Here is a 25,717-nt window from a genome sequence, read left to right as displayed (position 1 = left end):
TGGTGGTGGCGGCGACTGTGGGAGGTAGAGGGAGCAGAGTTTCGGGCACAGGGCCTGGTCTGGGGGCGGGCGGAGAGGAGAAGGACCACACTCACTGTCTCCACCGTCTCCGGACTCCAGGGCTTGAGCACCCGCAGACCGCTCTCAAAGCCCAGCGCTCCCGAGGCCCCACCCCCAGACAGGCAGGCCTGATTCCCCGCCCCCGCCCCGGGGCAGGAACCCACCTGTGCAGTGGGAGGGACCACGTGTCCCCACGTGCTGCTCTGGCCCTACTGGGCCTAAAGTCAGCTCGGCTTTTGGTCTTTCCAACCAGGAAAAGGCTATTACTGTTAATTAGTACCTTCCTTTACTGCTCAACTGTAATTTTCATTTTATAACGCTCATATTAACATCCATACATACATTGATTTTTGCCTCTTTAGGGAATGAAATCACCTTTTCTCAATCTAGTTTTTAAAGTCAAGTGTATTGAGATATAATTTACATTCAGTAACATTCACCTTTTTTTATAAAGTGTACAGTTTTGTGACTTCTAACAAAGTACACATCACTATAATGGAGACTCTCTCACCCAAAAGTTTCCTCGTTCCTCTTTGTATAGTAAATCTCCCCACCTCCAGCTTCTAAACAACCATAGATCTGTTGTCCCAACTTTCCCAGAATGTCACAGCGATAGACTCACACATTATGTAGTTGTTCACAATCTATATTGAATGGTATTTAGGAAAGCAACTTGGCTAGGTTCATTTTTAACCTCTAGTATTTTTACTAGAGGTTAAAACAATTCACTTGTTTTCTAGGTATTGTCATCTCATCTTGCAGAAATTTTTTTTAATTTAGTTTTTCCTCCACTAATACATTTTATTTTGTGGTAACAACAAGAATTCCTATTCATTAGGATAGTAAGGAGATACGGGGTTTCAATTAAAAGGATATCTGAATGGAAAATTTACCAAATTTTACTTACTTTTCAATCTCATCTGATAATAACAATTTTCCCAGATGTCAGTTAGTTTTTAAATATTAAGAGGAAGTTGTTGTATTTTTGTATTTTTAACAAACTAAACCCATGGAAATGATCCTTGTTGGAATATTCTTATAGGCCAGAATATTTCTAACTATTAAGTATGTAAAAATGAGTTTTTTAAAAAGTAAAGTTTTATAGATACCTAGTTTTGGGCAATCATTTAATGGTGAAAACACTCCTGAATATGGAACTGCAAGTCCTTGGACTGCAAGGAGATCAACCAGTCAATCCTAAAAGAAATCAACCCTGAATATTCATTGGAAGGACTGATGCTGAAGCTGAAACTCTAATACTTTGGCCACCTGATGCAAAGAGCTGACTCACTTGAAAAGACCCTGATACTGGGAAAGATTGAAGGCAGGAGAAGGGGACAACAGAGGATGAGATGGTTGGATGGCATCACCGACTCGATGGACATGAGTTTGAGCAAGCTCCGGGAGTTGGTGATGGACAGGGAAGCCTGAAATGCTGCAGTCTATGGGTTCACAGAGTCAGATACGACTGAGAGACTAAACTGAACTGAACTTCTAAATATTAAGTTTTTAAAAACACTCTCTCCATTTAAAATTAGTTCGTTTAGAAAAGTAGTCACTTTCTCACTCATTGTTAAAATGGTAACTTTATCTTGAAAGGACAGATGAGTGGGAGGTTAAGGAAAGAAATTTATCATTTTCTACTTGTCCCCTTGTGCTTGTTTTATTATATTATCTTCAATTTGCGGTTATTCACAAGAACCATTTGATAAGCCTTAAATCCGCTTAACCACACACAGATATGCTACAATTAAACAAACCACCATCAACTTACACCGGGCTATTCCCAGTTTTCCCTGAAGTATCTAGTCTGCAGGGCTGGTTTTGGACCAGATGGCTTGTGAACGTCACTCATCCTGATTGGTCAGGGCCTCAGTCACAGAATTTTTTTGTTTTCAGTATCACTCCTTAGAGAAGGAAATGGCAACCCACCCCGGTATTCTTACCTAGAGAATGCCGTGGACAGAGGAGCCTGGCAGGCTATAGTCCATGGGGTTGTAAGAGTCGGACACGACTTAGTGACTACACCACCACCACTACCACCATCACTCCTCCTGAATGGTACACGTGCTAGGTAGACTGAGGTAGAGCTCTCAAATCAAGCCATATTTAAAATACTAGCAAAAGCTAATTTTCTCTTTTTTAATATTTATTTATTTATTTGGCTGAGCTGGATCCCAGTTGCAGCACGTGGGTCCTTCTTGTGCTGTGCAGGACCCTTTTAGTTGCTACATGTGAGATCGAGTTCCCTGACCCGGGATCGAACCCAGGCCTCCGACACTGGGAGCACAGAGCCCTAACCACTGGACCACCAGGAAAGTCCCTAATTTTCTCTTTTAAAAATAAAACATAAACGTACACAGATATTTTCATGTTTTCTTTCCTTACCTCCAAGGATGGCCTTGTGTAGAACTCCACACATCTAACCTTTAAAAGGTGTAACTTAAAGTTACTGGTCTGACAATTCCAGCATGGTCCAGAAAGCCAGATTTTGGTTCAATACACAGAGCCACCTTTCAAGTAGAGCTTCCCAAATGGCCAGCATCCCCAAGTAAAAGATTCTCCAAACATTAGAAGCATTTAAACAGAAGCTATTAATAGAAATACCAACTGGTTGTTTACCTGCCAGAGATGAAGCAGCAGGGGTAAATGGGTTAAAATTCAGTTCCAAAAATCTTTCCTTTGTATGATGCTAAATACTAGAAATGACAGGAAGCATCCTTGTTTCTGGGGCTTCCCAAGTGGTGCAGTGGTAAAGAATCCGCCTGCCAGTGCAGGAGATACAAGAAACACGGGTTCAATCCCCAGATCAAGAAGATCCCCTGGAGGAGGAAATGGCAACCCACTCCAGTATTCTTGCTGGAAAATTCCATGGACAAAGGAGTCTGGGGGGCTACAGTCACTGGAGCCACAAAGAGCCACTATTGAGTGCACACACATACCCTTGTCTCAATTTAAAAGAAAAGTAACAGATAATAGCAAGCTAGACCAGCAGTCAAGACTACCAAGCTCAGAGACTTTGGATAAGTCACTTCATCTCCCTGCCTATGTGTTTTCATCTGTTAAACATGGGGCCAAAATTTAATCATTTGTGAGGCCCCATACAGCTATAATATTCTGGAGTCCTATAATACTTTCCTCTAAAACACACTTTTAGAGAGTTTTTTTAAGTTTCAATTGGAAATAGAAGTTGAATTTTTTCTAGTCCCCTTTTGGTGCTTATTACAGTGATGTATAATTTTTATTGTTTCCTGGTAATCTAATGTATTTTGCAGCTGTTATATCAACTTTGTAATCCTGGAATTATTTTGGCAACTCTTCTAAATATTTCTCTATTTGATTTTTCAGAGATTTTATTAGGATTTTTGCCTCTATATTCATAAATAAGTATCTCCTAAATACTTATATGTTATCTCAATTTATTTTTTTTAATGAAAATTACATTTACTTCAGCAAAGGAACTGGGTATCTTGCTATCATTTTCTGTACTTTGGGAGCATATGGAAATGATTTGTTCTTTGATACTCTAGAAAAGTCTCAGGATAGCCATTACAAATAGATGATATTTTAACTGGTTATTTTTGACAAGTTATGGATTATCTCTCATAACCAGATGGGACATACTCTTTTTTAAATGTCGGTTTTATGATACTATGTCTTTATAATGAACCAGACATTTGATACTAATAATTAAATTTTCAGCATCAAACTGATTTGTTGTTGTTCAGTCACTAAGTTGTGTCTGACTCTTTGCAACCCCATGGACTGCAATGCACCAGGCTTCCCCGTCCTTCACTTTCTCCCAGAGTTTGCTCAACTCATGTCCATTGAGTCGGTGAGGCTATCCAACCATCTCATCTTCCTTGTTCCTTTTCCTCCTGCCCTCAGTCATTCCCAGCATCAGGGTCTTTTCCAATGAATCAGCTTTTTGCATCAGGTGGCCAAAGTACTGGAGCTTCAGCTCAGGGTTGATTTCCTTTAGGATTGACTGGTTAGATGTCCTTGCAGTCCAAGGGAGTCTCAAGAGTCTTCTCCAGCACCACAATTAGAAAGCATCAATTCTTTGGTGCTCAGCCTTCTTTATGGTCCAATTCTCACAACCACACACGACTACTGGAAAACCCATACCTCGGTCTATACGGAATCAAACTGATAATTCTTTTCAAATCTAACTGATTTATATATCTCCTGTTTAATTACAAATTTACACTTTTATGACTGAGCCAACATTTTACCAGTTTAATCTATAAGAACTAATTAATGGTTTCATATATTTTTCAAACTTTTGTAACACATGCTTGGTTTTCTTATTCTACTTTGATTTCTTTTGCTCTCTTTCCAAATTCTAACCACAAACCCCTTGGGTTGGCGGGGGTGGGGGGGGGAAGGGGGGCATTTATTTCTACTTTATCCCTAATATAGAGGGCTTCCCTGTCTTTCACCTTCTCCTGGAGTTTGTTCAAATTCATGTCCATTGAGTCGGTATGACTTTATTTATTTATTTATTTTTAAAACCATCACAATATTGTAAAGTAAACGGTATGACTTTAAAATATGACTTTTTTCCCTTATAGTACTGCTTGGGTGCCATCACATAAATTCACTTGCATAAAATTTGAATTTTCATTATTTTGAAATTATCCTCCAACATATCCTCTATAACCCAGATGTTATTTTAAAGAAATATCTTTTGTCTCCATATGTTTGATCGCCATTTAATTCTACATAACCTATTTCTATAAGAAACAAACTATTAAATTATGTATACATTTCTGCCTATTCTCGTATTGTCTACTTTTCTTTCATGTATTTTGGCATTATGTTCTTTGTTGGAGAAGACTCTTGAGAGTGCCTTGGACTGCAAGGAGATCAAACCAGTCAATCCTAAAGGAAATCAATCCTGAATATTCACTAGAAGGATTGATGCTGAAGCTCCAATACTTTGGCCACCTGATGCGAAGAACTGATTCATTAGAAAAGACTCATGCTGAGAAAGATTGAAGGCAGGAGGAGAAGGGGATGACTGAGTAGGAGATGGTTGGATGGCATCACTGACTCAATGGACATGAGTTTGAGCAAGCTCTGGGAGATGGTAAAGGACAGGGAAGCCGGGCATACTGCAGTCCATGGGGTCACAAAGAGTCCAACATGACTGACTGAACAACAACAAACTAGGGTTTCATTATTTAATGTAAATTTCATCTTTCATTTTAATTGTGAAAATTAAGTTGTAAAATTTATTTTATCAGATACAACATAAACAATAGTGTGTATGTGTTGAGTCGCTAAGTTGTGTCCTGCTCTTTGAGACCCCATGGACTATAACCTGCCTGCCTCCTCTGTCCATGGGATTTTCCAGGCAAGAATATGGGAATAAGCATTTCCTCAACCAGGCGATCTTCCCCCTCCAGGGATCCAACCTGCGTCTCCTGCATTGGCAGGCAGATTCTTTACCACTTGAGCCACCTGGGAAGCCTAAGCAATTACTGATTCTTTAATATTTGTTCCAGCATACATTAATTTTTTTCATCTTAAATATTTCTTTGCTTTGTGTATATTTGGATGGTTAAACTTTGTTTTCTAAACTGGTGACTTTAAAAAAAAATCAGTCCTTGGATTTTCTAAGAAGATAATTCTACTATATGATAACAATTTTGTCTCTTCATTGCTAATAGTTACATTTAATTTTAATTTCTGCACCAGGTGTGGCTTCCAGCGAAATGCTAAATAGAAACTGATGGTAACATCCTCAGATAATATTTCAGATGTTTTACTCATAATATGACAATTGATGTAAGTTTGCAACCATTCTTTTTAAGGTAAATTGAGCCTGTTTACATTTAATAATTGTAATAAATGTTTATAGAATGAATACATAAGTGAATCCCTTCATACCTATTTTTTACTTTAAGTTAATGTGCATATATATAAAATGAGGAATATATGTATAATCTAACATGATTACTCAACTTGATGATAGAGAATATGAATTAAACTGGACTCACATTTGCTTTTCTTCTTTCAGTAAAAACACGATTTTCTTAAGTCAGCTTTCTCCCAATACTTTAGTGAATTAAGAATGGAGCTAAACCAGGTTAGAGTCCCATTTTAAATTCAAACAAAGCATAGACATTCAGACTTGAGAACAAAGGCAATGACATTTAATAAGATAAATTCAGTGAACACGGGTATATGTCTACAAACATAAGGTTTTCTACATGGCACAAGCTTATACTTCAATCTTGGTAATTTAGCTGCATTCTCACTTGGCAGTAATGTCATACAAGTGAATTTGCTGACGACTAGCAAAATTACAAAATGAACCCAAGGCCACTTAATCAAGAGTCACAACAACAAAGAAACCCTAGGAATGAAGGTCAAGGCAGGAGGTTACAGCTGGCCAGATATGATACCATTTGCCTAATTTTCATGAAGGAATTTGCTTCAACAAATAAAATAAGTATCTCTTCTTAGTTACTAGAAAAGAAAACAACTGGTATTACCTAATCATCATTCTGTGACCATGAAATTAAAATATTTCCTGAAAGTCTGATTAAAAGAAAAAAAAGTCTTTAAAAAATATTAATCATTCTTATAAATTCACAGTAGAATCTCTAAGTCTGAATTTAAAACACTGCTCAGTATTTGCTTAAGAAACACATTTAGACAACATGGCTTTTGACATATTAAAATTCTGTGGGAAAAACTAAGACATCTTTTAATTTTGTTTTAATATCAAACTAACAGAACAACTTAAAAATTCATTAAGAACATGGGTTGGTTTGATTTAAGAAGTGCTTCTAAAATTTAGTCACCTAATTTCCTTTCAGGAAAAACTGTTCATCATCACAGATCTTCTCTAACTTAACTTTTGGAGAAGAAAATGGAAAATCAAACCCATAGCACATGGTATGTAAGACACTTCCTCCTCAGGGTCAGGCAAAGAAGTGCTTTTGCCCTCTTCTAACTCGTTCTATTTCAATAGATGATTCAACTGGTCCTGTAGATTTGAAGACTGCTCAACGCTGTAAATTAGGATAGAGAAAAAAGTTTATCTACAATGGGCATCTTGTCATCATAGCAACCCCTCTATGCAATCATATTTTCTTTTGGCTTTAAATGTGGGGGCTATTAATGGGGTCAGATTCATGACTGGGTGCAGAGATAGGGGTATATTTCTCTACATTCTTTGTTTGTAACAGTTTACTATCCCTGAAAGTACAATATCATATGTTCTCCCTAGAAAAATGGAGAACTAGATACTGAAAAAAAAAATCAACCGATGTGGGAAAAAAAAAGACATTTCATTGTGCAAATGATTTGCACAGAGTATTTGCACAAAATATATATGCATAGTTCTGCTGAAGCTAAATCAAAAATTTATATTGGTCCACTGGCGGGGGGGACCAGACATGTTTAAAATACGAAGAAAAGATCTGTAAAGCCAATTATTATATAAACAATATTGCAAGCGACTGATTTAGTCCACTTAAAAAAAATACACATATACAAACATACAAGTCTGTTCAATGACTACAGCACATTTACTCTACTTAACAAATATTACCAATGTAAAAAGTTGTCTACTCCTGAAGGTTGGTTCTCTACACCCTATAACTTTTAGAAAACCTGTGCTAGAAGTGAATTGACTTACTGCATGCCTCTGAAATATTCTTTATATTTTCAGTGAGCTATCCTAGAACACAAATCAATTTAAGGGTCTATGTCAACCAGAGTTTTATACTAATCCTAGGCCCAGCAGTGTAATTCCCCCCAGCTTGCTACAGTTAGTTGGCCCCCTACTCCTCTACCATTGGGGTTACTTACTTCTTCTGAATAGCTTCTTGCCTAAATCAGAGAAGGAAAGAGAAAAATAAACATAAAAAAATGTAGCAACCTAGAAGAAGTTATCTATGATCAGATATATACATAGGAAGGACAAATTTCCAGCTTGTCACATTTTCTATTTCTGTCCATCCTATCCTAAGATTGTGCTATTGAATCTCTCTTCACTATCTGAGCACAGAGTTGCTGAAAAGATGGATTTTACACCTAAAGATGTAGTAATACTCTATCAGAGTGAGCGACGTGGTCCGACCGACTATAAGGATGGCTCAAATTCAGTTTGGGTACGTGGAGCTGAGGGGTCACATACCTGATAGGTACATACCCCCAAAATGAATGTTTTAGCTATTTAACTATCAAGAGTTAAATTCCCAGTCAGATTTTTCCAATAGGTACCTAAGTGTAATATCAACTGCATAAAATAAAAAGCAAAATGAAGTAAGATGAAAAGTTAATTAAATTGTAATTTTGTCCAAAACTATAATGGAGAAGGGAGTCTCTATATTTCAGAGTCTGCTGGATGATTTATAGTAGTTAGGGCTCATGCCAATCTATTCTAGTATTCTTGCCTGGAGAATCCCATGGACGGAGGAGCCTGGAGGGCTATAGTCCATAGCATTGCAAAGAGTCAGATACATTAAGGTGACACAATTGAAGCGACTTAGCACGCACGTGGGAATGTAAGACAAAGGTCACTGATGTACTCCATTCCCCAGGGAAGGTGCAGCCACTCTGGGAAAGCCCTCAGGCACAGACAGTTGGCAAATACCACTTAAGTGTCCACCAAGTGCCAAGGGCTATGCATGTGTGCGGTCCTGGATGGGCCCTGGCCTTATGGGGTTTGCAGTCTCTCCCTCTAAGAAGCTCCCAAAATATGAGCGAGGTTCACAAAGGTGATTGCCACTCTGACCGCACCCTGTACACCAACTTCTTCTGCAGTCTCAGGCATCTATTCCAGAGGGAACAATCCTTGACTAACCCCCTCCCCACCCACTCCCACCACCCTCCTGACACTTTGCTCCTGGTTCCCGCCTTCAGGAAAATAAGCAAAAGCACAAAGGCCACAAGCAGCAGCCTGCAGAGAGCGACTGTAGCGAGTGCAGCAGGCACTGGAGAGCGCATACTCACTGGTACTGAAGATGAGTTGTTATTATTGCCATTTTTCTTAAACTCTGCATTAAAAAGAGAGAGAGAGAGAAATAGAGCACTCCACTTCCCAGAAGCCACATAAACTGTGCATATAAAACTCAAATCGTAACAGAAATTGTTTCTTACATCTTCTGAGTGTAAAATGGCATCTTCCTGGAGTACCATGTTTCGAGCTGCCTGACCTAGCAGCTGGAAGACAAAAATAAAATGGTAATAATCAAAATTTCCAAACTTCCTGTAATCTTCTCTCTGCAGCTGTTCTCCCAGGGCCCTCTCTCCTCCCCCTACTCTGCCACTCCATACAAATACAAACCCTCCGAATGTAAAGGAGGATAATTTCCCATTTGTTCATGTTGAAAATCCATTTCATTGTCACTATGGCAGTGCTGGCATGGGCTCGACATCTGTTCCAAAGGCCACTGCCTGAGAAATCAAGTCCTCCAGAATGCTGAGCTTACTCATCAAGCGCCAAGAGGAAAAGTCTGCGAAAACAAACTTTGGCTCCACAAGCCCAATGAGAACCTAACTTCTGACTCTCTAAGGCAAATTTGAGATTTGGAGTTGTTTGGGGGGAGGGAGAGGGCAAGAGTTAGGATAGGGCTTTAAAGGACAAAGGGATGTAGCTGTTCAGAAATGGAACGAGAAACACAGATGTAGGGGGTGGGTAGGGGAGGAGGGCGCTGGGGAAAGACGTGGGAGGACGTTTGGGATTCACCAGTGGGAAAGTACCATGTGAAGAATGGTCAGATGGAGCTGGGGAAGAGAAAAGAATGGAGGAAGGTGGCAGCAGAATTTAATGAATTCACTGATAGCTGGGCCCTGTGGCGGAGAGAGAGAAAGAGAGAGAGAGAGGCTGAGTGAGCTCTGTTTCAGCTGGGTGGCCTGTGGTCAGCAGATCTGACTCTGCACTGAGCAGCAAGAAGAGATCAACAGAAGTGTTCTGCTTCCTGAGGCACCCTGTTCACGGCAGACAGGAAGTCCAGCCATGAAAGGGAGCTCCTGTTACGTGTGTCTACCAATCTTCCCTGTTCCCCTGGGTCAGATGACTTCCAATTAACAAGAAACCAGCACTGATCCAGCCTCCTGACTTCTCTCCCTATAGCAACTTTTATTTTTCTTTTTAACTTCAAAAGTTAGTAAAATCTTACGTGCTTCTAGAGGCAAAACAGTAAAATAAGACCTTCTATCCAGCCTCTTCCTCTCCTGGTATCACTCCTCTATGCATACATATTTTTAAAGTTAGTTTTTGGTTTATCTTTCCATTGTTCCTTTATAAAACAATGGACATGTGTATGTATTTTGCCCATCTTACATAAAATGTACCCTACCATATGCACTCTTCCACATCATGCCATGTCCACTCGATAATATATACTGAGATAGACCTACAACAATAAATATTGAATCTCCACCTGTTCTTTTAGGGCTGCCGAGCACTCCACTGTAGAGATGTCTCATAAGATTATTTAACCAGTCTTCTACTGAAGACTTTGGGGCTGTTTCCAGTCTTTTGCTATCATATTAATAAGTAGTGCTAAAAAAATACCTTACATATCTTTTTGTATCTTTTTGCCGGCATCTCTGGATAGACTCAGAATCTTGATTCTGATTGCTGGATCAGAGGTTTTTAATTTTGCTGCTGCTGCTGCTAAGTCACTTCAGTCGTGTCTGACTCTGTGCGACCCCATAGACGGCAGCCCACCAGGCTCCCCTGTCCCTGGGATTCTCCAGGCAAGAACTACATATTGCCAAATCACCCTCCCTATTAAGATTATACCATTTTGCATTCCCACCAAGTAGGAGAGTTCCTGTTTCCTCCCTGTGGCCACTTTTAAATGGCAAACTCCAAACTCCTACAGACGAGAGATGGTGACCAACAAATTGAAGATTCTGAGGGATGGTGACCAACAAATTGAACATTCTAATAGTATCTTCCTCATTCATTCAACAAATATTTATTAAGTGCTTATAAGCCAGTAAGAGACACAGCCCCCATCCTTTCAGGGCTCACAGGCTGGAATTAGAGAGGACAAAGGTCCTATGGTACCTGGTGGTAGGTGCTGAGGGGGACGCACTAGATGCCAGGGGAGCTTGGGGGCAGTGGTGAATAACCCATTACAGGGTAGGCACTCAGGGAAGGCTTCCAAAAAGAAGTGACTTTTTTTTTTTAATTCCTGATTTCATTATTTATTTATTATTCTTGGCTGTGCTGGATCTTCGTTGCTACATGTGGCTTTCTCTAGTTGCAGCGAGCAGGGGCTGCTCTCTAGTTGCGGTGCGTGGGCTTCTCATTGTGGTGGCTTCTCCTGTTGCAGAGCACAGGCTCTAGGCATGCAGTCTTCAGTAGCTGCATCTCCCAGGCTCTAGAGCTCAGGCTCAATAGTTGTAGCCACAGGCTTTGTTGCTCCATGGCATATGGGATCTTCCTGGACAAGGGATCGAACCCATGTCTCCTGCATTGGCAGGTGGATTCTTTATCACTAGGCCACCAGGGAAGTCCAAAGAAGTGACTTCTAAGCTAAGACCTAAAGGCTGGTGCTTAGAATTCAGAAGTATAATACTACAAAAAAGTGACATGATTAGATTGACTGTTTTAGCATGTGGTGAACAAGATGGATTAGATGGGGGGGGGGGGCGCGATTGGGGGGAGCAGGCCTGAAGGTAGAGAGACTGGTTAGGAGAACATAGCAGTATTCTAGAAAAGTAGTAAGAGTAACTCGAACCACAGAAGTAACAATTTAAAACGGCAGGGTGAGGGGCTTGAGAGTTATTCAGAAGATAGACCTGATGGGACTTAAAATGGCCTGGAATGCCGGGGCTGTGGGCATGCAGGTCCAGGGCCTTTTCTATGATGACAGACATAATCATTGACATTGCTGCATTTTTTGCTTACAGAAACCAGCCACACACATAACATATTACCTAAGATCTCCAGTTTCGGTTTCTTTAAAGTGGAACAACATCTGAAACTCACCTGTAAAACGATCTGAGTATAGAATCTTTGTACATTTCTATGAATTTTCCCCCAGGCTTGCTCATACTTATCGCAACACCAGTTTGTCTTATAGTCACACAAAACAGCTTTGTTGAGACTGATGAAGAGGGAAGCAATGATCTGTGGGCTAAGAAGGACTGAACATCAGTAATACTCCCATAACCTCAGGGCCTAGTAAAGAAAATGGCAAAAATATGCATAAGTAACTATGTTGGTGGTTTAGTCACTAAGTTGTATCTGACTCTTGCAAGTCCAGGTACGGTAGCCCGCCAGGCTCCTCTGTCCATGGGATTTCCCAGGCAAGAATACTGGAGTGGGTTGCCATTTCTTTCTCCAGGGGATATTCCAAACCCAGGAATTGAACACGGGTCTCCTTTATTGTAGGCGGATTCTTGACCAACTGAGCTACGAGGGAAGTCCTAAGTAACTATAGAAAAATGCAATATGGTACATGATAAGTGTCATGTAGGAGATCTAGTAAAAAGACTCAGTTGGTATGCGTGCATGCATGCGTGTGTGCTAAGTCGCTTCAGTCGTGTCCAACTCTTTGAGACCCTGTGGACTATAGCCTGCCAGGCTCCTCTGTCCGTGGGATTCTCCAGTCAAGACTCCTGGAGTGGGGTGCCATGCCCTCCTCCAGGGGATCTTCTCAGCCCGGGGATCGAGCCCTCCTTATGTCTTTCATTACGTCTCCTGCATTGGCAGGCAGGTTCTTTACAACTGGCACCACCTGGGAAGCCCAGTCAGTCTGCTGCTGCTGCTGCTGCTGCTAAGTCGCGTCAGTCGTGTCCAACTCTGTGCGACCCCGTAGACGGCACCCAACAGGCTCCTATGTCCCTGGGATTCTCCAGGCAAGAGTACTGGAGTGGGTTGCCATTTCAGCAAATAGAGACACAGATGAAGACACCAAGGGAGGAAGGTGGAGATGGGATGAACTGGGAGACTGGGATTGGCATATATACACTACTATGTATAAAACTTCCACCGTATAATCATAAGGGATTTGATTAGGTCATACCTGAATGGTCTAGTGGTTTCCCTACTTTCTTCAATTTAAGTCTGAATTTGGCAATAAGGAGTTCACGGTCTGAGCCACAGTCAGCTCCTGGTCTTGTGTTTGCTGACTGTATAGAGCTTCTCCATCTTTGGCTGCAAAGAATATAATCAATCTGATTTCGGTGTTGACCATCTGGTTATGTCCATGTGTAGAGTCTTCTCTTGTGTTGTTGGAAGAGGGTGTTTGTTATGACCAGTGCATTTTCTTGGCAAAACTCTATTAGTCTTTGCCCTGCTTCATTTCGTATTTCAAGGCCAAATTTGCGTGTTACTCCAGGTTTTCTTGACTTTCTACTTTTGCATTCCAGTCACCTATAATGAAAAGGACATCTTTTTTGGGTGTTAGTTCTAAAAGGTCTTGTAGGTCTTCACAGAACCGTTCAACTTCAGCTTCTTCAGCGTTACTGGTTGGGGCATAGACTTGGATTACAGTGATATTGAATGGTTTGCCTTGGAAATGAACAGAGATCATTCTGTTGTTTTTGAGATTGCATCCAAGTACTGCATTTCAGACTCTTTTGTTGACCATGATGGCTGCTCCATTTCTTCCGAGGGATTCCTGACCGCAGGAGTAGATATAATGGTCATCTGAGTTAAATTCATCCATTCCAGTCCATGTCAGTTCGCTGATTCCTAGAATGTCGACATTCACTCTTGCCATCTCGTTTGACCACTTCCAATTTGCCTTGATTCATGGACCTGACATTCCAGGTTCCTATGCAGTATTGCTCTTTACAGCATCAGACCTTGCTTCTATCACCAGTCACATCCACAGCTGGATATTCTTTTTGCTTTGGCTCCATCCCTTCATTCTTTCTGGAGTTATTTCTCCACTGATCTCCAGTAGCATATTGGGCACCTACTGACCTGAGGAGTTTCTTTCAGTATCCTACCATTTTGTCTTTTCATACTATTCATGGGGTTCTCAAGGCAAGAATAGTGAAGTGGTTTGCCATTCCCTTCTCCAGTGGACCACATTCCGTCAGATCTCTCCACCATGACCTGCCCATCATGGGTTGCCCCAAGGGCATGGCTTAGTTTCATTGAGTTAGACAAGGCTGTGGTCCTAGTGTGATTAGACTGACTAGTTTTCTGTGGGTAAGCTTTCAGTGTGTTTGCCCTCTGATGCCCTCTTGCAACACATACTGTCTTACTACAGAATGAGGTTCGTGACATTGTACAGGAGACAGGGATCAAGACCATCCCCATGGAAAAGAAATGCAAAAAAGCAAAATGGCTGTCTGGGGAGGCCTTACAAATAGCTGTGAAAAGAAGAGAAGCGAAAGGCAAAGGAGAAAAGGAAAGATATAAACATCTGAATGCAGAGTTCCAAAGAATAGCAAGAAGAAACAAGAAAGCCTTCTTCAGTGATCAATGCAAAGAAATAGAGGAAAACAACAGAATGGGAAAGACTAGGGATCTCTTCAAGAAAATCACAGATACCAAAGGAACATTTCATGCAAAAATGGGCTCGATAAAGGACAGAAATGGTATGGACCTAATAGAAGCAGAAGATATTAAGAAGAGATGGCAAGAATACACAGAAGAACTGTACAAAAAAGATCTTCACGACCCAGATAATCACGATGGTATGATCACTCACCTAGAGCCTGGCATCCTGGAATGTGAAGTCAAGTGGGCTTTGGAAAGCATCACTATGAACAAAGCTAGTGGAGGTGATGGAATTCCAGTTGAGCTATTTCAAATCCTGAAAGATGATGCTGTGAAAGTGCTGCACTCAATATGCCAGCACATTTGGAAAACTCAGCAGTGGCCACAGGACTGGAAAAGGTCAGTTTTCATTCCAATCCCAAAGAAAGGCAATGCCAAAGAATGCTCAAACTACCGCACAATTGCACTCATCTCACACACTCGTAAAGTAATGCTCAAAATTCTCCATGCCAGGCTTCAGCAATATGTGAACTGTGAACTTCCAGATGTTCAAGCTGGTTTTAGAAAAGGCAGAGGAACCAGAGATCAAATTGCCAACATCCGCTGGATCACGGAAAAAGCAAGAGAGTTCCAGAAAAGCATCTATTTCTGCTTTATTGACTATGCCAAAGCCTTTGACTGTGTGGATCATAAGAAACTGTGGAAAATTCTGAAAGAGATGGGAACACCAGACCACCTGATCTGCCTCTTGAGAAATCTGTATGCAGGTCAGGAAGCAACAGTTAGAACTGGACATGGAACAACAGACTGGTTCCAAATAGGAAAAGGAGTACGTCAAGCCTGTATATTGTCACCCTGCTTATTTAACTTTTATGCAGAGTACATCATGAGAAACGCTGGGCTGGAAGAAACACAAGCTGGAATCAAGATTGCCAGGAGAAATATCAATAACCTCAGATGTGCAGATGACACCACCCTTATGGCAGAAAGTGAAGAGGAACTAAAAAGCCTCTTGATGAAAGTGAAAGTGGAGAGTGAAAAACTTGGCCTAAAGCTCAACATTCAGAAAACGAAGATCATGGCATCCGGTCCCATCACTTCATGGGAAATAGATGGGGAAACAGTGGAAACAGTGTCAGACTTTATTTTTCTGGGCTCCAAAATCATTGCAGATGGTGACTATAGCCATGAAATTAAAAGATGCTTACCCCTTGGAAGGAAAGTTATGACCAACCTAGATAGCATATTCAAAAGCAGAGACATTACTTTGCCAACAAAGGTCCGTCTAGTCAAGGCTGTGGTTTTTCCTGTGGTCATGTATGGATGTGAGAGTTGGACTGTGAAGAAGGCTGAGCGCCGAAGAATTGATGCTTTTGAACTGTGGTGTTGGAGAAGACTCTTGAGAGTCCCTTGGACTGCAAGGAGATCCAACCAGTCCATTCTGAAGGAGATCAGCCCTGGGATATCTTTGGAAGGAATGATGCTAAAGCTGAAACTCCAGTACTTTGGCCACCTCATGCAAAGAGTTGACTCATTGGAAAAGACTCTGATGCTGGGAGGGTTTGAGGGCAAGAGGAGAAGGGGACGACAGAGGATGAGATGGCTGGATGGCATCACTGACTCAATGGACGTGAGTCTGAGTGAACTCCAGGAGTTGGTGATGGACAGGGAGGCCTGGCGTGCTGCGACTCATGGGGTCGCAAAGAGTCGGACAGGACTGAGCGACTGAACTGAACTGAACTGATGTATATTCCAATTTAAAAATAAATAAAATATTAACCAATATTTAAAATAAAGACAAAGTTCCGGCTTGAGAAGTGTATCAACTCTGTCCCAGAAAACTGGACTGGTTTCAGCTTAACTCAATCCATACCACTTACTGAGCACCCTATCTAAATCTACTACAGAAGAAACTCTTGCGAAAAATACATGAGGGGCTGGAACTGGAAGCAGCAAGCCACTTCAGGGCAGTCAACAGTGGTACTGTGGCTTTTTGACCACTTAATCCAGCTAGGGGCCACGAGAAGTGGCATCCAAGAGTGTGGGTTTAGAACCAGTCTGCCTAGGTTTGAATCCTAGTACTACCTCTTCCCAGCTACTGCATGAACTTGGACAAGTGAAACTCCTCTCTGTAAGAAAAGCACTTCCTTTATCAGTGATTATGAAGATTTATGAATTAAGCTACATAAAATACACACATTAAAAAAAAATAACAGAAAAAGAATCTAAAAAAATCATGAAAAGGAGAAGTAGATATGTCTACCACTAAAACTGACTGTGGTAGTTTTAGTAAAAACTTGGTAATTTACCAAGGTAAAACATGAAGCACAGTAAGTTTCATAATTCTTATTTGGTGAAAGGCGACACAACAATTCTTTAAAACAGGTAGATTTTCCTCTGATGCCTGAGGGTGTGCTCAGTTGTGTCTGGCTCTTTGCGATCCTGTGGACTATAGCCTGTCAGGGTCCTCGGTCCATGGGCTTTTCCAGGTAAGAATATTGGAGTGGGCTGCCTTTTTCTTCTCCAGGGGATCTTCCTAACCCAAAGGATCGAACTCACAGTTCCTGCACTAGCAGGCGGATTCTTTACCACCGAATCACCTGGGAAGCCCTCTGGATCCTAAAATGAGTATACCATGTGGAACTTCATACAAAGCCTATCTGGGATCACCAGATCAATTACTTCAACAATAGTGTTATGGTAAACACATTTTTTATACAGTTGTTTCTTATAGTCACTATCAATAGAAACTAAGGACATAAGGTAAAAGCTAATTTTGTAAAGATAATTGTACCAGACCCTAAACTAATACTTTGAACATTCATATATGAAGGTGAAGACTTGCAGACATATCATGCTTGCTAAAGGAACTATATAACTTAATGGAATAATGATGAAATATGAGGAAAAGAAGAGTGGGGGAGAAAGAGTTGCTATTACTATAAAATCAAATATACTTGTTGAAAATGAGTAGCTAAGATACACTGCTATTGGATGAATTATGAGCAAGACAATGGTCTACAGGAGAAATTATAGAAACCTAAAGACTCTGTCCCCAAATTATTCTGCAAGCATATTTAAGATATCTTCCATTTTAAAGAATCCAAACCTGGACTTCTTACATGATACACCATGTGCGTGGCTGGTCTCTAACAAAACGATGGACATGTTTTCCTTTCTCCTGGGTAAAAACCTAGAAGTTGACAAGCTGGGTCATTAGACCTATTTTGTTGGCCCAATCACCTGCCATATGGGCATTTGGATTGCTTCCAATTCGGTGCTATTTTGGATAAATGTCTATGAACACATACCAGTCTTTGTGTGGACATACAGTTTCATTTCACTTGGTTGAATTCTCAAGGTACAATGGATAGGTCTCTTTTAGGAGAAAGCGTACACATATAAAGCTTGCTGGTGTGAAAAGCCATCAAACAATCCCATTCATGGAACTAGCCAGAGGATGATGAGAGGAAAATCATGGCAAAGGAGAAAGCTAACAGAAAACCAAAAACGTGACCAGAAAGACAAGTCAGAAAAGAATGAATCTGTGGACACACGATATAGAAGAGTCTTGAAGGGGGCTTCCCTGGTGGTCCAGTGGTTAAGAATCCGCCTTGCAATGCAGGGGAGGCCAGTTGGATCCCTGGTCGGAGAGTATCCCACATGCTGCAGGGCAACTAGGCCCCCACGCCACAACTGCTGAGCCCACGCGCCCTAGAGCCTGCGCTCCGCAACAGGAGAGGCTACCGCAAAGAGAAGCCCGCGAACAGCAAAAGGAGAGAGGCCCCTCACTCGTCCCAACTAGAGAAAGCCCCCAGTGCAGCAAGGAAGACAGCGCAGAAATAAAGTCTGAAAGGAATCTGGGCTGTTGAGGGCAAAACCACGCGGAATTTGGGGGCCAAAAGGGACAGATCTTCACTAAAGACAACTCTGAGGAAAAAAATGAGGAACTCGATAGAATCACTATCTCATCCGTCTCCTAGCGCAATGTATGCTTTAAAGCACCGATTCTTATCCTTTGGTTTCTTCCCCACCCCATTCCCCTCTGCTCCCTCCTCGGCTCGTAGAACCATTAGTCCTGTCCAGAGACACACCCGAGTGCAAAGCACGCCCTCCGCGAACGAGCTCTCCTCTCGTCTCCGCTAGTTCACGGACTACAATTCCCAGGATGCAATGCGGCCACCCCACCTCCTTCCACACAGACAAGGAAGAAAAGAGATTCCCAGGGTGCTAGGCCCGGAGAGGTCACTCCTAGCTTACCTCGGAGCTCCGGGAGCCCTTCAGAACCTGCTTGGTTAGAGCGATCACGTCAGTACCACAGGTGTTCACCTTCTCCGTCAGAAGCCCCTTCACGGACTGACCGAATCGGGCTTGCGAATCTGGGGTCCCGGTCGCCATCACTTCGGCCACTGAACGCCTCCCCACGGGCGATGGCGAGTCGCCCGGGCCAAAAGATGTGCAAAGCGGAAGGAAAGGAGGTGTCTTTTTTTCCTACCGTGGGAAAAGGAAGGGACGCATGCGCCTAGCGGAGGTTGTGCTTTGCCCACTTAAATTTAAAATACTCAGTTGATATCCTGAAGAAGACGCGGCTCAGTGAAACATCAACGAAGAGGATGGAGGACAATTTCAGTAAACCTATGGTTTAAAATCAAAAGGTGTGATGGATTACAGTCCCAATTCTGCCGGTTAGTTGCATGACTGCAGATTCTTCAGCGTTTGCATCTTGTGTTCCTCGTCTGTAAAATAGAAATAATAAAATTAAATCTCCCAAGCGTTCTGAGAATTAAGATCATTCAATTCAATTTTAACAAACATTTCGTGAACGAAACACCAAACACTGTTGGACTGAGGATAGAAAAATGAGATGCAGTAAACTCCCAGGCTGAGGAGACAAGTAAACAAACAGAAGATCCAGGAGGGAAAAGCCAACAGAAAAAAGTGGCAAAGTTCACAAAACAGACAATTATAAGGGTAAATGAGATAGCCAATAGGTATGGAAAATGCTTAACCTTTCTAGTAATTTTCAATGATAAATGATCCCTTTGTTCTATTAAAGCAAACTGATGATCACCTTGAAAAGAATTAATATCTGAAATGTTTCATGTAGCTGTTTATTTTCAGGCCAATGTACCAGAGAGAGGTAACAGTACATTGGCAAATTTTGTTTAAAATCACCTATATTAAATATCAACATTACTTTATCTTCCAAGTGTCTATATTCAGATGTCTCTGATTCTTTCATTTAATTCTTGTTCTTAACATTATTAAGGTATAATTTATGTTCAAATAACTACATTCTTTTGAAGTGTACAATTTGGGGATTTCTCTGGTGATTCAGTGGTTAAGACTCTGAACTTCCAATGCAGGTGGTGCAGGTTGATCCCTGGTCAGTGAACAAAGGTCCCACAGGCCACACAGCATGCCCCCCAAAATATTTTTGTAATGTACAATTTGATGAGTGTGATGGATGTGTACACCTGTGAATTACTACAACTATTATGATACAGAACATTTTCATCACTCCCACAAGTATCCAAGTGCCCCTTTGTAGTCCATCTATCCCTCACTCTAGCCAGCAACAAATCTGCTTTCTAGCACTATAGGTTAGTTTGGATTTCTAGAATTTTATATAAATGGAATCATACAGGAAATACTTTTTTGGCTTCTTTCTCTGAGCATAACAATTTTGAGAGTTATTCACTTAGTTGTGTGTGTCACTAGTCTGTTCCTTTTTTTCCTGCTGAGATATAGACCATTGTATCGATAGATCTATTTTGTTGATCCACTCACCTGTTGATGGACATTTTGGCTGTTTCCTTTTGGCGGTTATGATGAATACAGTTGCTATAAACATTCACATACAAGTCTTTATGTGAGTTTATTTTCATTAATCTTGGGTAATATCTGGGAATGAAATGGCTGGGTCATATAGTAAGTCTATAACTTTTCAAAAGACTGCCAAACCATTTTCCAAAGTTATTTACCACTGAATTCCCAGCAGCAGTGCAGGAGATGCCAGTTGCTTCACACCCATAACCTTAGGAAAAGATCAGTTGTTCTAGAGCCATGGTAACAAGTAGCCACCTGTGGTAAGTAAACTGGCTACTGACAGCTGGCTTCTATGATCTGTCTCTGCCAGTGTTCATGCCCTGTGTAATCCTCCTCTCTTACTTGTGGGCAGGACATGTGACCTCCAAACATTCATATATGCATAGGTGATGGGAGATATGTAATTACATGTATGAGATTATGTGATTGCATTACATAAGATTGTAGGGTTCATCTTGCTGGAGTCTCTCCCTCTTGAGCTGTGAGGAAGCAAGCGGCCATTGGAGAACTCCATGCAGCAAAGAACTGTAAGTACCATCTAGTGCCTAAGGGCTGAGCTCCAGCTGACAGTCAGCAAAAAAGGAGGCTCTCAGTCAAACAACCCAAAGGAACTGAATAGTACTAACAACCAGGCAGGTAGAGAAGCAGATCCTTCCCCTGTCAAGCCTCTAGATGAGAACCTGGCCACAACCTTGACTGCAGCATTCTAAGACCCTGCATGGCCCAGAAAAGCTGTCCTTGGATTACTGACCCACAGACATGATAAGGTAATAAACATGTGTTGCTTTAAGCCACTATGTGTGCGGTAATATTGTTATGCAGCAATAGAAAACTAATAGAAAATCATCAGAACTTGTCTGAAATATGTTCAGTCAATGACAGCTTACCTCAGGGGATCCTTTTTGCAAACCAGGATATCAGAATCTGTCCATTGTCCTATGTTCAAGTTCACTGAGTCTTCTGTCTGCTTAAATCTCCTTTGAATCTCTCTAATGAATTTTTAATTTCAATTATACTTTTTAGCTCCAGAATTTCTTTTTGGTTCTTTCTAAGTTTTCTGTCTCATTATTGATATTTCCATTTTGTCCACACATTGTTTTCTTGACTTTTTCCATATCTCCCTTTAGTCCTTTGGGCATCCTTAAGGCAGTTACTTTGAAGTCTTTGTCTAGTATATCAGACCTTAGGTCTTTCTCAGGGACAGTTTCTATTGATTTATTTTATTCCTTTGAGTGCACCATACTTTGCTGTTCCTTAGTATGCCTTGTGATTTTTTTTTAGTGAACACTGGACTTTTGAGTTTAATAATGTGATAACTCTGGAAATCAGAGTGCAAAGTGAAAGAAGGCAGTCATAAAAGACCAGATAGTGTATGATCCTACTTATACAAAATGTCCAGAATAGGCAAAACCAGGGAGACAGAAAGAATGTAGATCAGTGGTTGCCTAGGGCTGGGCTGGGGGTTGGTGGAAAATAGGAAGTGACTGTAGTGGGTGTGGGGTTTCTTTTTGGAGGGGTGATGAAAAGATTTTAAAATTGGATTCTGTGATAGTTACTTGAAGTCCTGAAACTGTACATTTTATGTGTGTGAACTTTATGTAATTTTTAACTCAATAAAGCTGTTTAAAAAACAAACAAAAAAATAGTCATTCATCAGACCTTGACTGGGTATTTCCTTTTTGCCTACAGTGAAAAGTGAAAGTTGCTCAGTCATGTCCAACTCTTTATGACCCCATGGACGGTTCAGTCCATGGAATTCTCCAGGCCAGAATACCAGAGTGGGCAGCCTTTCCCTTCTCCAGGGGATCTTCCCAACCCAGGGATTGAACCCAGGTCTCCCACACTGCAGGTGGATTCTTTGCCACCTGAGCCACAAGGGAATCCCTAACTGTAATGGATATAATGAAGGCCTAGAAACACATAGAAGATACCACCCCTGACTCTGGCTAAGAACTCTGTCTCATGAAGGCCGGATCTTCATTATCTATTGCTGCCTAACAATCACCCCCAAATTTAGTGGCTTAAAACCACCACCACTTTATTGATTGTGATGCTATAGTTCAGAAATTCATCATGGGTAGTGGTCTCTGCTCCAGTGAAGTTTGCTGGGCTCACTCAAGGGGCTGCATTCACCTGGTGGCTGGAAGGTAGGAGGTGGCCTCACTCACATGTCTGTGGCCTTTGTCCTGGCTGTTACTCGGGGTGCCACGGTTCTCCTCCTTGGGGTCTTTCTCTCCACATGGCCTTCTCTCTAGCAGGATAGGCTGAACTTCTTTACATGGTACCTGGTTTCCCAGACGGAGGAAGCTATTGGGCTTCTTAGGTCCAGAACTGGCACAGTGGTAACTTCTGAGGATACTGTTGATCGAGTCACACGGCAGCTCAGGTTCAGGTAGAGAGGAAACAGACTCTTCCTCTCGATGGGAGGAGTAGTCCTGTGTCTGCAGGTTTAGGAGGAGTTGGTGGTACCGTCTTTGCAGAATATCTACCACAGGAGTCTGGGCAGTCGCTTGACTCAATGTAAAATCAAAACAACTGAAGTATACTGAACTTCAGATTGAATGCGAGCTGTCTAGGGCATCCACTTCTCCCGTTTTGGAATGCACACTCCATGCGGGATTTTTATCTGTTTGGCTCATTATTTTATTCCCAGCTGGACAGCACTGCCTGGCTTTGATAGAGGCTTAGGAGTATTTGTCTTAGGAAGGACTGCTTGGTGTGATGGTAACAGAAGAAGGATTGGTGTGGAGCCACTCCAATAGAGAAGCTGCAGTGAGTCTGGGGAAAGAGTGTCTCAGAGGTGGGGAGACAACGTTTATTCACTATTCTACAACATGAATTGAGGCTGCCTACGCCAAATGTGAGGGGGAAGGAAGAGGCATCCCTTGAGGAAGGGGATTCCAACATCTCAGTGCATGACATGTGCTAAGTCACAGTCAAGAACTGGGTCCTCTTGGGATAATGGAGGCTTCAGGATGGACACTTAGATGGGACTGAGCAAGGCAAATATGGCAGAAGTGTGACTGAAACAGAGCTGAAGACAACACTAAAAAATGATGGGTATGGGGTATGAACGTGACTGAGAAAGTCCAGAGGCTTGAAAATAGTCACCTGCAAAATGTATTTATCAGATAAATGATAAGGATCTTCACTCTAAGTCCTTAAAACATGTAAGCTATGTGATGAAAATTAGATTTGAGTCAGGTTATGATTATTTGGTGCAAAAATTTTTGCATTAGTTACAAGAAGAGTGTCAAGGAAGCCCATTCATGTTTAGGATTGGTGAGTTAATTGATGGTGATTATTTACCTTAATGTAGTTTTATAACACTTTAGAAGTTTGCAAAGATCATTGCTAAATACTTGTGCCTTGGTGAAAAACAAAAATAAAAGATTACTAGTATCTGGTAGTATCTTCTTTCTCTTCCTCCTTCTGCCCAGGGAAATGATCTCAACTCTTGTTCACGGTGAGTGAACCAGGAGAGGAGGGGGATAAAGGAGTGAGATGAGTGATTTCCTCTAGGAAAACAAAGGCTGACAGAGACAGCACGAGGCAGGTTAGTTGGGGTAGAACTGGGGGAAGAAATCCATGGTTCTATCCCAGACAGGTAGGTCCTCATGGGGTGGTGATAGAGAAAGGGCATTTCTATGTACTGGTGTCCTGAGTTGTTATAAGAATCCTCCTTGAAGAAAGTGCTAGGGTTGTTTGTTTGTGGGTTTGTTATTGAAGTTTTGTTTGTTTTGCAGGGACAAGTGTTGACCGTGTTATTTACTGCTATGCTGAAACTGGCATCAAGACGGCCCAGTCTGTTAGGAACATTAGCTTCTTTGGTTCAATACTGGTTCAACTTCCAAGACTTATATGCAATGTTTGGTGCCACTATTATCATTTTCCCTACATTAGAGGACACTGAGGCTCCAGACTGCAAGGACATCCAACCAGTCCATTCTAAAGGAGATCAGTCCTGGGTGTTCTTTGGAAGGACTGATGCTAAAGCTGAAACTCCAGTACTTTGGCCACCTCATGTGAAGAGTTGACTCATTGGAAAAGACTCTGATGCTGGGAGGGATTGGGGGCAGGAGGAGAAGGGGACGACAGAGGATGAGATGGCTGGATGGCATCACTGACTCGATGGACGTGAGTCTGAGTGAACTCCGGGAGTTGGTGATGGACAGGGAGGCCTGGCGTGCTGCAGTTCATGGGGTCGCAAAGAGTCGGACACAACTGAGCGACTGAACTGACTGACTGAAGCTCCAGAGGGACTAAGACCAGAGGAGTCAGAGATGAGAGTGCATGAGCTTCTCTGTGAGGCCTCAGTGTGAAGGCCTGAACTATGGCTACAGACCATTCTGGAGACATGTTGTTAGGAACACACTGTGTGTACTAGATTCCTTGATTTGGAAAATTGGAAAGGGTTGTACACATTGGCCCGCAAATTCTCACTGTGGTCAGTGGTATTAATACTTTTGGATGGAAACCTGTGGATGTTCAAAAGCACAAACAAAAGTTAATGACACACATTCTATGAAAGTGCTTCTGTTCACTCACAAAGGACACCTCTAGGTCTGCAGTTCTTCAACAAGTTTTGTTTACATGTTCTGAGAATTCTATCCAAATTGTGGTGCTTTTCCCAGAAGAATGTGCATATGCACACAGGCAATGTGACATACAATTGTAAGGAGGATCTAGGTTTTGCAACCAACTGAGAACATACAGTACATTCAGCTCATTCTTTGCTGACCTCACCAAGGTTGCTTGAATAGAGTGAAATTATCTTCCATCATAAAATTCTTTGCATCTTTCAGGCAGTTTTAAGCTTAACCCAAAAACAGCATGAAGGAAAGTAATCATTCCATCTATAGTTAGAGACAAGATTCTTGAATTCAGCATGGAAACCATGATGGTGCTTTGATCAATGAGATTGTTCTCCAGGGAGGGAGGCTTTAATGACATGTGACTAACTTCTCCTCAGTAGCTCCAGGAGCCGCCTGTGAATGAGTCCTTTCAAAGGAGGTTCAAAGATACGTGACGGGCCCAATTTTAATTCTGAACATTGAGTTTTATTAGGTAAACAGGAGTACTTTTCAAGTCCTCTCCCCTGAGTCATTTCTGTGTAGATAAGGAAACCACTATCAGTGAAGCCCTGGCAACATGTTTGGGATGAGCAGGGGAGAAACTTCCATTATCTTTGTGGTCATCTTGAACAGATCCTGAAGAAAACTACTCCCGTCAGTCCATAACTTTTGTCCTACCTAAAAACTTAGCTGTGGTCTTCTTTTTTCTTCTATTTTTTTCCTGAGGATACATGAGCAAAAAAAAAAAAAATTTATTTTAATTGAGGTTTGTCTGTTATGCCAGGGAAGAAAAAATATTTGTTTTATGTGAGTTCTT

The 25,717-nt window shown here is 41.6% G+C and overlaps 2 protein-coding genes across 3 annotated transcripts in view; both read right to left on the bottom strand.

Moving 5' to 3' along the window:
* AS3MT (arsenite methyltransferase) overlaps positions 1 to 18,908 on the bottom strand; it is a 35,889-nt gene extending 16,981 nt beyond the window's left edge. The window contains exons 1-3 of one of the 2 annotated variants that reach the window (XM_059881795.1): positions 18,758 to 18,908; positions 7,888 to 7,908; positions 96 to 7,085 (exon numbers count right to left, since the gene is read on the bottom strand). In XM_059881795.1, the coding sequence (XP_059737778.1) occupies position 96 (1 nt within the window). In that variant the 5' untranslated portion in view covers positions 97 to 7,085; positions 7,888 to 7,908; positions 18,758 to 18,908. 2 annotated transcript variants of the gene reach the window in all.
* BORCS7 (BLOC-1 related complex subunit 7) lies at positions 6,200 to 20,301 on the bottom strand. The gene is made up of 7 exons (XM_002698498.5): positions 20,288 to 20,301; positions 19,167 to 19,233; positions 18,758 to 18,988; positions 9,181 to 9,243; positions 9,034 to 9,077; positions 7,888 to 7,908; positions 6,200 to 7,085 (listed from the first exon to the last, which is right to left on the bottom strand). The coding sequence occupies exons 1-7, from the start codon at positions 20,299 to 20,301 to the stop codon at positions 7,034 to 7,036; spliced, it is 492 nt and encodes a 163-aa protein (XP_002698544.3). The 3' UTR covers positions 6,200 to 7,033.
* Between the last annotated feature and the right edge of the window lie 5,416 nt (positions 20,302 to 25,717).

The sequence above is a fragment of the Bos taurus genome, chromosome 26 (genome assembly GCF_002263795.3).
Source record: "Bos taurus isolate L1 Dominette 01449 registration number 42190680 breed Hereford chromosome 26, ARS-UCD2.0, whole genome shotgun sequence".
Taxonomy (NCBI): domain Eukaryota; kingdom Metazoa; phylum Chordata; class Mammalia; order Artiodactyla; family Bovidae; genus Bos; species Bos taurus.
Note: the sequence above shows the minus strand (reverse complement) of the source record. Positions and strands in the feature narration are given on the sequence as shown.